This window comes from Saimiri boliviensis, chromosome 15, assembly GCF_048565385.1.
Source record: "Saimiri boliviensis isolate mSaiBol1 chromosome 15, mSaiBol1.pri, whole genome shotgun sequence".
NCBI classification, from domain to species: Eukaryota; Metazoa; Chordata; class Mammalia; order Primates; family Cebidae; genus Saimiri; species Saimiri boliviensis.
In genome coordinates, this window is record NC_133463.1 from 82,776,151 (window position 1) to 82,788,189 (window position 12,039).

At 41.9% G+C, this 12,039-nt stretch overlaps 1 protein-coding gene across 4 annotated transcripts in view; it reads right to left on the reverse strand.

Moving 5' to 3' along the window:
- Positions 1 to 12,039, reverse strand: part of ZFAT (zinc finger and AT-hook domain containing) — a 225,937-nt gene that overhangs the window by 77,576 nt on the left and 136,322 nt on the right. For all 4 annotated transcript variants that reach the window (XM_010344221.2, XM_003933686.4, XM_074387174.1 and 1 more), the window contains one exon: positions 7,997 to 8,085. In XM_010344221.2, the coding sequence (XP_010342523.1) occupies positions 7,997 to 8,085 (89 nt within the window). The remainder of the gene's footprint in view (positions 1 to 7,996; positions 8,086 to 12,039) is intronic.

Consider the following 12,039-nt stretch of genomic DNA (forward strand, 5'->3'; position numbering starts at 1 on the left):
GAAAGTGTTCAAGTCAAGGATGTTAGGTTGGGCCCCAGGCTTACTGAAAGCATCTTCTAGGTTCAGAAAACCATTATGTGCACATTTATCAAGATCCCAGGGTAATTCTGATGTTGACTAAAGTTACAGAAAAGCCAATCTTGTAGGAAGGGGTGGCAAGAGGCCAGCGCTTCTCCCTGTAAGAAGAAAGCCTCCTAATTCTCTTCATGAGAGAGCAAACCCGAGGTCCTCCCCAGCATCTCCTCCCCAGGAATGGCTTGGCAGGGCTGATAGGCCAAGCCTTCCCGAAGCTGTGGGAAGGCATTCCTTCTGGTCTGTTCCCTCAAAGCAACTCCTCTTCCAAAACCTCTGAAATCTATTGTTCATATTTTTCAAATAAGAAGTTAGAGTTTCAAAAAGGTAAAGGAATTACCAAAGGTTAACTCATTAGTAAGCAGCAGCACCAAGATTTTGGCCCTAATCTGCCTAAACCGACAAATCCAAACAAGAAGTAAAACAACATCAATATCTGAAAATGTATAAAAAATACAGCATAACACTTAGAAAAATATTTAGAATGAGCTTTTTTAAAACATAATGCAATCTCACCAGAAAGAATATAAACCATGATCAGGCTGGTTTATACTCCTTGCTTTAGTTCTTGAGAACTGGAGTCATTTTCAAGAGACAGGGGAGGAAACAAGAGCCAACAATTTTTGATCATCTGCCGGTACCGTGTACCATACGTACTACTCATAAAAAATGGTATTGCTTTTAATATCTCCAATGATAGAAGACAAGCATCGCTATCAGCATTTTATAGATCATAAAATTTGTTAAAAACACAGCCTACAGTGGCACAGCCAGAAACTGAAACTTCATCTGCCTGGTTCTAAATCCTGTGCTTTGCTATGAGACCTCATCGCTCTCAGAGATTTTCAAATGCCAAACAGAATCTCAATGAAATTCCAAAGGCAATTTGCTACTATCTTCATAGGATGAAATCACAGATGAGAAACATGTTTACATTCTGCTTTGACTTTAGTTTCTAGAACAATATTCTTATTTACTATACTGCTGTTTTTTGCTTAAATTATTGAATAGGCAAAGCAATTAATTAACATGGTTAAAATATATACACAGGGAAAAGTCTCACTCTCAGCCCTGTCCCTCAATCTACCCAGTTCCAACCTTCTCCCATCCCCAGCAGGTTATGTTTCTCTGTTTATTTTGCAAGTATTCTTGCAAAGGCTTGAAAGCAAATATAAGTAAATACAAATATGGCTTTGCCCTTTTTTTAACCTGACATCTTACCCTTCACCATGTATCTTAAATATCTTTCTATAGAAGCAAGTAGAGCGATCCCACATTCTTTCCTGTAGCCACAAAGTGACAGCTCTTTGTTTGTGTGGCCCACTGCCCATTTAACTCCTACCCTAATTCATGGACATTCCAGTTGTTTCTCATGGATAACCCTGCACAGTAATCATTTCATGCATCTGCAAGTACATCTGCTGGATAAAATCTTACAACTGGTGAGTTGAAGAACAGATGTGTTTGCAATTTTGACGGATTCTGCCAAACTGACCTCCACAGGGTCACTGGCACTAGCACTCCCACCAGCAATGTGTGAGAACGGCTGTTCCTCACAGCCTCAGCAATGGCACATGCTTGCAGACTTCTGAATGTTTACCAATGTGATAAGTGAAAAATGGCATCTTACTGTGGTTTTACTTTTCTTTTTCAATCATCAGTGAGGTTGGACACCTTATCACGTACCCAAAAGTTATTCCCTTCTCTGTGATCTGTTTTTATATTTTGCCTATTTTTCAACTGAGCTACCAGTAGCAGTTTATTTTAATATGAGACATTCATAAAAATAAGACATACTAAAGAGCTAATATATGAAAATAAAAATAATGTCCAGTCAATATTTTCTTCTTGGATTGTGAAAGTATTATCTTAAAATACCATTCTCAAAACCTGAGAATGGTATTTGTTTCTCTTAGCATAACAAATATGCTAAGAGAAATCTAGCATAGCTTTCCTGAATGAATGGGCCAATGAATCAATCTACTAAACTATCTGGGGAGGGAGGCAGAGAGATTCAAGATCAGCTAAAATGGCAGATCCTATTAACCATTTTTGCATGCGGTTGTGATGCAAGCCCTAGAAAGACTTTCCTCTCATGTTCTTCTGTTTTCCTCTTCTCACTCTCTCTTTCTCTTTCCCTTTCTTTCTATCACTGATACCACCCATCCCAACCTCAATGTCTCTCATGACAGCGTTTTTTTCACAGGTTGTATGAATCCCATGAACTGAACATAAAACAACTTTCAAACTTGGTATAGACTGGTATATATAAGGTTAGCACAGAGGTATGCTCTTTATATGAGTGTCCCTTTTAAATGAAAAAATCAAACTTCATTTAAAAATAAACTCGCTTTTGATTCATGTACAAGGAAAATGCTACTGAATCAGCTAGCTCTGTCACTGAGAACATTCAATCAACAGAGTTAGGGGCGATGAGCTGAATGGAGAGAACTCCACAAGGTGATTCCACCTCCTAACCACACTGCCTCACGTAATGATATGTGGACATACTTATTTGCAAGAAAGCAAAGAGTTGAATAGCTAGATGGAATGAACCAAGCCTATTTTTGTTTAGAGAATCCTGGTTCAGCAATAGTTTGTCTTATCTAAGTATCTTCTCTTGGCACCTCTTTAAGGTTGAAAATATCAGTTCCACCCTAGGGAATACATTTTAATTGCATCTGCAAGAAGAGAAAATAACATCTTTACTATATATGAATTCTCAGAGGTTTGATAGGCTTCACCCAGAGTTTTATAGCTCTTTAGAGCTAAGGATGACATAGAAATGCTTTTGGCATAAAGATGTCCACTGTAGGGTTACTTACAACAACAAAAACTGGGAATGACCAAACTATCAAATTATGAGAGGAATGGCTAATTAAACTATGGTAATCATCCTTAAGCAGCCATTAAAAATAGTTTATAAATGCATTTTCATAAAATGGAAAAACACCAATGAAATGCTGATTAAAAAGGCAATATTAAAAATTGCATATAAGCTCTCTGACTCTGCCTTTCACCGGGAAGGTACCCTAACAGCAAACCATCAGGCCAATCATCTAAACTACATTATCCAATAGAGCTTCATCAGTGATAAAGCTGAGGCTCCAATTTCTATTAAAAAAAAAAAAAAGCTGCATTCATAGTATGACCTCAACCATGTCTAAATAATATCAAGAAAATTCCATATGGAAAGGAATCAACAAGTATTTTCCAATCCGTAGTGAATGTATTAATTTTATTTTTAAAATAAATATGCAAATAAGAAATACGTAATTTTAAAAGGCAATGCAGAAATTTGCCTTATTATAGTATTCCCTGAGACAAATCGTATATTGTAAATTGTACATCCACAGCTAGAAAAGCAAATTGATTTCATCTGGTGAGCCAACTGCAATAGAATAGTAGCATCCATGTGAGGATGTTGAGCTCTAATCTAAGATTAGTAAAAAAGAGAGATGATTTCTTAGTAATGTTTGCTATTGGTATATGTATAAATATTATATATTTTATAATATTCCTGAAAATATTCTACCACAGAGTTGACATAAAAGGAAAAAAGTCAGGGAGTATGGATGGCAGACTAATCACCCTCAAAAAAGTCCATGTCCTAAATCCCAGAACCTGTAAATATGTTACCTTGCATGGCAAAAAGAAATTAAGACTACAGGCAGTATTCAGGTTACCAATTATCTGAGCTTAAGATAAGGACATTCATTATTGTGGGTTATCTCAGTGGGTTCAACATAACCACGAGGGTCCTTAAAAGTAGAAGAGGAGGCAGAAGGGAAGAGTCAGAGGAGACATGGTGACAGATGCCATGCTGCTGGCTTTGAAGATGAAGGAAGTGGCCATTAGCCAAGGAATGCAGGTGGCCTCTAGAAGCCAGAAAAGGCAAGGAAGTGAAACCTCCAGAAAAAAATGCAGCCCTGCCAACACCTTGATTTTATCTTAGTGAGATGTGTAATGGACTTCCAAACTACAGAAATGTAAGATAATCAATCTGAGCTGATAATCCGTCTAAGCCACTAAATTGGTGGTAATCTGTTACAGCAGCAATAGGAAATTAATGTGGAGAGTAGAAGGGAAGACGACAGGAAGAGAGTGATCACTGCTATTTGGATGAGTGGTTCATATAAGCAATTTCATTTTGCTTTGTCAGTCCCAATTAATTAAGAAACACTACCTAAATTGACATGCATCTGAGGAGCACCCTAACTTCTGGGCTGAGAGAAACTAAGGCTGGATTTACTGTTTCTCTCTCAGGTCTGAATCTCATTCCCATCTCTAGTACCGTTCAATAGGGAGGAAGGCAAAATCTACAGGCAGCCCAAGGGGAACCAGCCATGACCCCAGATCCAGCTCAGTGCAGCAGGTCCTGAGGCCCAGCACCGAACACCAGCTGTAACGGCAGAAGTTAGTAATACATACGTGAGTGATTCCTTAACTGAAACCACCCCCAAATCCATTTCCTCTGCACGTAAACCAGATAGTTCACAATTTTAAAAACAAAACAACAACAATAAAAACCAATAAGGATTTCAGGGCAAAAAGGTTGTTCCAGCTATGTCTGGTTAGAGAAGGAAAATGTTTCACAGTGAAAACCAAGGAATAATTGCAAAGTCTAGTACCAATGCTGCAAAAGCCAGAAAATAATTAGCTTCACTGGGTCTAATTTCCTCACCTATAAAGTGAAATTTGCCTTAGCTCTCTATTCTCTAGCCCAACTGCACTAGCTCCCCAATGAAGGACACCTATATGCTGTGAAATGTGAAATAAGCTCTTCATTTTAAATATGTACATAAATATGCATAACACTAAAGACCCTTCTTGACTCAGTCACTGCCACAATCCCACCAGGTGACATGTAAGTCCTACCTAAGAATCACATGGTCAGTACAGGTGATTTTAAAAAGCAGCTACATAAGCAACAGCTTCCAACATCCTCAGTTTCCCCAATTTCTCCCTTTCTGCCCTCAACAAGTAACTGAGAACATGTAGTGAAAAAAGCACAGGACTAGGAGTGAGAGGATGAAGTCCACATTTTACCCTCTTCACTTCCTGGATAGTGAAAGCATACAAGCAGATTCCTCTGAGCCACTCAGTCTTCAACTACAAGAGGAGGAACCATAGAAATTCACCTCCCACGAGGCTGCTCTGATCATAAAATGAGATTGCCAGTGGGGATGGTCCTTGTCACCTCAGAAATGCTGAATGCAGGTGAGTCAATATCATCAAGGTGACTGAAGTCAACGGATATGGGCATGGCAGAAAAGACTGACAGGTGATCAGTTAGCTTCTCTCAGGTTTAGGATCTTCGTATTTCAAAGATGGAAGATAATATATACCATGAAGGAGATTCCGTATGATGACCATGAAGTCCGTGGTGCAGAGCCTAGACACAACGGACGTTCAATAAACGCAAGTGAGGAATGTGCTGGTGTAGGGTCCCCCAGCTCCCTAGTGCTTTCTTTCTGTGTCCTGACCAAAAATCAGGGTGTCTTGACTGCTCTGTGACCCAGCCAGCTGCAGGATTTCCCAGGAGGCTTGTATCAGAACTGAAGCCTCAAAAATTCTCAGGCATGAATAAAAGTATCTAGGTTGTTCATGGTGAAACCCCATCTCTACCAAAAATACAAAAATTAGCTGGGCATGGTAGCAGGCACCTGCAGTCCCAGCTACTTGGGACACTGAAGCATGGGGATCAGTTGAACCTGGGAAACGGAGGTTGCAATGAGCCAAGATCACATCACTGCACTCCAGCCTGGGTGACAGAGGGGTGAGACTCCTCAAAAAAACAAACAAACAGACAAAAATCACAACAACCAAAGAAATGAAGGATAAATTACAGTTTTGTTGGTTTATTCTCACTATAAAAGATACATGGTATGCATTTGTTCTGGAAAATAATGGAGGAAATAGAATAGTGTGGTGATAAAAGCAAAAGCATCCTGTACTCTATCTTGAGTTAAACTCAGTAATTTGATTTTCTTTATTGAAATTGGATTTATACTTATTTACCCATTCATTCATTCAAGAAATATTCGAGTGCCCATGTGTGCAGGAAAGAAGGGAGGCCTTTGGGGATAGAAGCAGGGGTTGCAAAACCAGCTGAATGTCCTAAGAAAGCTGATTGGATCAGCAGAAAAGGAAGTGCTGGATATTGCGAAAAGTCCATCAGGAAGGTTAAAACCATATAAAAGTGTCTTCTGTCTTCTAGGACTGACGATCAGAAAAGTGTTTGCATTGAGGCGACCCAACAACAAAAGAGGGGAAGGGGGTAGGGATAGAGTCAAGTGCAGAGAAGCCTTAGCAGTGAAGAGTGGAAGGCAAGCTTGGAGCAAAAAAAAAAATAAGAGAGTGTTCCAGGAGCAGGAGGCAACTGTCTGAATTGTACCTTTTAGCTTAACATGATGTGACTGAGAGAAGTATTCAGTGTAGCTTAATGTTACATTTCACTTAGTGTTGCTTTTCTGTGTCATTAAATAGCCTTAAAAACATTTATTGAATTCATAACATTACATTGTAAAAATGAGCCATAATTTACTTTGCTAATCCTTTGGTTGGACTCCGTCATTTCTAATTTTTTAAAAAATTATAACTATGCTGTTGATGAAGATTCTTGTCAATCTGCATTCACATCCCTGGCTATTAGGAGACTGACATTTGACAGTGGAATTACTGGATTAAAGGATATCACTTTAAGAGAATATTGATATATATTGCCAATTTGCTCCTTCTTCAAGCAATAGATGAAAGTATTAATACCATAACCTGTACTGTTGTAATTATAGTTTTATTTTTACCGTTAAAAAAAAAAAAAGAGTATCTAGCCTGTTGTGCAAGTTGCCAAAGACACCACTGAAAGAAAGTAGCCTTGACCCTGAGCCAAATTCCTTTAACCTTCATAAAACTCCATGCCTTGACCACCTCACTGTGGACATACCCAAGTGGAACACTCCACACCCCGGTCCCCTTGCTGTCTGTGGCAAGGACTTAATAATTGCTTTAAACATATCACCCCGGCATTTAGTACTTCTGTCTTTGGAATCCCAACAGGCCTTATATCAGAATGGTTTGGGGCACTGCCTGGCGGGAACTCCACTGCCACCACTTTTGGGGTGATTCTAGCTGCAAGTCCAGTGGGACCAAACAGATGGCCTGTAGTCCCTCCCACATTCTATGATGCTCTGGGCTGCAACAGTAGAAACAATTGCAAAAACCATTAGAGAGCAACAAGTTTACAAATCTTGATGCTTCCTTTCCATGTGTATGCGCCAACCACAGCAATGATTTTAAGGGTCAAGTTGCCCCAAGTGCTAAGCAGAACTTTTTACTGAACAAATTACTGAACCCTAGCTATTGTTGTCAATAATTGCATCATTAGCTGTGGCTAAGCAAACATTACCACCTACACTGAAGAAACACCAATTAGAGGCATTCAAAGAATATGGAGGGCCACCATCTCCTGAGCCCCTGTGACATGGTGGGCACTGCGATGGACACTCCAGAACACAAACCCCAGTTCTTACAATTGCCTACTGAGTGGCTTCAGCACACCTGCTTCATCAGGTGACTCACCTGTGCAATCCAGGATCTGAAAACAAAAATAAATGTCCCTAAAGCCTGCAGGCCTCCCTCTAAATCACTCCAGTGCTTTGATGCAAAGACTGTACCTTTTCTTCTGTCTGCATCCTCTTACACACCTTTGACTTGATTTCCAAATTACAGAGAAATGCTATGCTTCTACAAAGAGAGAGCACAAATAAACTGCACTATGCCTTAGACTCCGTGTATACCAGCTAAGGGGGCCTCAAACCGAAGGTAATACCAGCAAGTAATAAAAGGATGCTCTCTATCTGCACTTTGAAAAGTGATGCCTTTTCTGCCTGAACATCTGCCTCCTTCTCCAGAGCCCTCTTACCTTGAAGGAGACATGCTGTTCCATGTGCCGCAGCAGCTGGGGCTTCTGGGCCGCTGTGTAGTCACACACCGTGCACTTAAACTGCTTCCCTGGAAAGAAGCGGAGGACAAGGTGAGCGTTGCCAGGCCAATAACTCCACTGTGAATGAACTGACAGGCATGGAGCCAGGTACACAAAGGTGTTCCTTGCCATGCGAGGATCAGAATCTCAGAAGGGAACAGCGAGGAAGCACACAGGCATGAGGTAGCACACTCAGTCTTCAACAAGTGGGAGTGAAGAGGAGCTCCCAGGGAGGGAGAGGCATGGCCAGCTCAATCCGGGGTGGCCCCGTGAGCAATGACACTCAATCAGGCCCCTAAAGGAAGAGTAAGGCTGTGCCCAGCTGCCAAGAGAGAAGGGCATTGTGGGAGAGGGTGCACACGGATGAGATTACAAGGGAATGGACCACAAGGTCGTCAGGAAAGTGGAGCAGCTGCATCTTCCTTCCTGGAGTGAGGTCTGCAGAAGGTCAAGAGCTGAGCCGGAGAGGTTGCTGGCCCAGAATATCAAGGGCCTGGACCATCTCACAGGACCTCAGACCTGACCCTGAAAGTCAGGCGAGTCTGCAGGATGACGGTCAGCAAAGTGCAGGATCTGTGCTGCAGAACTCCTATCTCTGGATGGAGTGAAAAAGGCATGTTTGAGAGAATGTTAGAAAGAAAACTAGAGACATGTAAACCACTGCTTTTAAAAAGGCTAAGGTTTTGGCAATATTTAAACATTCAATAATGGGGTATGTTAAAACAGATTAATAGATATACGAGGTACATTACATTTTGCCTCCAATTAGCATAAATAAAACCTCAATGTGCAATAACATAAACATGTGTAACAAAAGTAAATGTGGCCTACTTCTTGTAGCAGTAAAGAATTCAACAAGCAGCTTTTAATGGTGCAAACCGCCTCACGGTTATTATGCCCACAGCCACTGTGGCTGGATTCCTAGAAGCAAGCTCCTCCCAGACCTTCTTGTACCTTTCCCCCTCCCCTCTATTTACTGCCAGCTCACCTGGAAACCTGTTCTCACTATGATGCCAAGCCAATGGCGGATTTTGGTCTGTATGTGACTTGATCACTCTATTGCATGTGACTCTGCTAATAGTCCATGCTTTGGAAATCTTCTGTTCCTTTGACTCCACACCACTACCACCTCTTTGGGTCTCTCTATTCATTCTGAGTACCCCTGAGGCACACCCTCTCATCAGGGCAACTATCATTAGGCCATGATGTTCCACAGTGTTCCAGCCCACACTCCTATTCTACCTCTACAAGCATCCTTGTATATAACGCACCCCTACAGGCTTTTGTAAACCTCTGATGCCAAAACTAACATCCTCTTCTCTGATCTCTTCTCTGAATCTAAGACTTGAGTAGTCAACTGGACCAGCCACTTAGTGGTCCCAAATGTCCTAGGTTGGACTCATCTTCTTCACCAAACAGCTTCCACCTCCAGCCCTCCCAGTTTATCACCCATCTGATCACCTACATCAGACACCAGTAGCCTTCCTCAACATCCTTATGGCCCTAACTTTCACTCATCTCATTTTTTTTCAGCACCTGATTTCGTTTCCTATATATTTCTCATATCTGTCTATTTCTCTCTATTTCTAATACCGCCACACTAGTTTAGGTTCTCCTCACTTCCTTCTTGGACACCAGCAAAAGCCCCTAAACTGGTTTCCTTGCCTTCATAAAACTCTACCATCTATCCATCAATCCATCCATTCATCCACCCCTCCATTATCCACGATCCACTCATCTATCCACACATGCATCCTGATGCCTAATCTTCTATCCAGATGATCTACAGCATAAACCATCCCACCGTCCAGCCATCAGAACCCACCAATGACCCCAACTTCAAAACAAAGTTAATGTTCCAGAGCTTAGCAGAGAAGGCCCTCCAGAATCAGAACCAACTCTCCCCACCCTACCCCACCCCACCCCTCTGACTTCCTCTTGTGCCTGTCCCCTCTGTATTTAGGCTCATAACACTGAACTCCCTGAGTTCTCCAAACTTCTGCCTGGCTTCTGCAATCTCAGACCCCTGTGTCTTTGCTAACATTTTCCATGCCTGGAATGCACTGTCTGGCAGCACCTGGCCATTCTTCCTGTTAATTCAGAACTCAAATTGAATGCTCTTGTAACTGGGCCAAGAGCCAGCCCTCCACAGGCCCCTATACACTATCCACTTGCTTCAGTCTATGCGCCACCTCTACAGCCTTGTATAAGGCAGGGGCTGCCTTCAGCTGAACATGGGCAGGGACACATCTTACTCATCTGGGTACCCCAGGGCATGAATGCACATACAGACTGAATATATTCCATGCATTTCATTAAACTGAACTGAGCAAAAATTCTGTACATCTTATATGAACAACACTCTCAATAAGAGCAGCAAAAGGAAATAAATATTAATATTACAGTTGTATCGATTATTCTAGTAACTAAACCCAAAATTCTAAATTTTATTAATTCTACAAGGCTGCCTGAAGTGTGAGGAAAATTTTTCACTTGTAAGGCACATAGGTTATAATTAGAGAGAAATTACAACTTTAAAAAATACATAGCAACATCTCCTTTCAAACACAGGACCACAAATATCTACACATCTCCAGTCAAATCTCAGCTAAACACATGTCTCCACTGACACATGGCTCATGTGCATACAACATCATTATATTGGGCAGCCTGCTGTGCAAAATCATGCTGTGTTCTTCACCACTAGAGTGGGGGAAGCAGAGCTGATGGAACCATTCTCTGAGTTGACAAATATTCTGTCATTCATTGTCAAACACTTGGATCAAAGAGTAATAGATTATGTGGCAAAAAGGAGCCCTGAAATGAATAAATGGAATTGCCTCTTTTGAAATCAAGAGTCAGCCTTTTATGGATGTAATTCCAAGGCTTTGCAAGAGACAAAGAAAGAAGGCAACACCTAAAAGCCATCCCTTACTGAGGCATCAGAGCCCTGGCAACAAATATTGCAGATGTTTTCAGCAACCACTGACACCCCCTATCAAACAGGCCTGGGAGAGCACCTGACACAATTTCTTGCTGCCTAATTAAAATAATGGGATGCAGATTCATGACTAATCATAAAAGAGCAATACTTTGAGACCATCAGATGGCTTTCTATCGAGACATCTGAGACTTACAGGCCGCGTCAACTGCAAATCCTAGTACTTACTCGAGGTGAGATTGACCTTGCAGTGCTGGGAGACGCACATCGAATGGCTGTATGTGGATGAGAATCACCCAGCATCCCAGAGGAAGAAAAGAATGATTACAAAGAAAAGAGGCTGACTGTTCTTTCCCCAAAATATGCCTGGCTGGGTCTACCCACTGGACTACTAGGCATCACGAGTTGCACTGGGGCATGACGTGTACAATCTCGCCACGCACCAAAAGCCCAGGAAGCTGGCAGTGTCACCCTTTCATGGATGAGGACCTGGGATCGAGACTCTGGGTAACTTGCCATGCCACGAAATGGTAAGTGGCAGGGCCCAGATTTGGCTTCCAGTCTGGTGACCCCAACACCCCCATTCACAGCCCCATAAGAATCTTTTCAGCCAATAAGGGTGTGATACAATTCCCAAAAGGAAGGAGGAGTTTATACCAGCAATGGCATATCTGTGCCACTAACACATAAGGTGACTACTCATCAGAAAGGACTGCCCAAAAAGGGCCAGTTGCAAGGGAACTATGTTCTCTTTCTGGCCCTGTCCTGCTTACCATGAGAGACCCTGGGTTCTTTCATCTATGCTACTCAGAAGCCCCATTAGAAAAATGGGGAGGTAATCCCTGCCTGCTGTGAGGATGGACTCAGGGACTGGGCCTGCAAGCATCTGCAAGCATCTGAAAAGCAGCCCCCTAAAGGATGAGGCTGCGGGTGCCTACAGGTGACCCCTCAGTGGACCGTTCGGCTGACTACAGTGCCCTCCAAACCTTTACCTCCCTGACACTCCTTGAGACAATCCAAATATTCAGTTCTAATTAAGCCA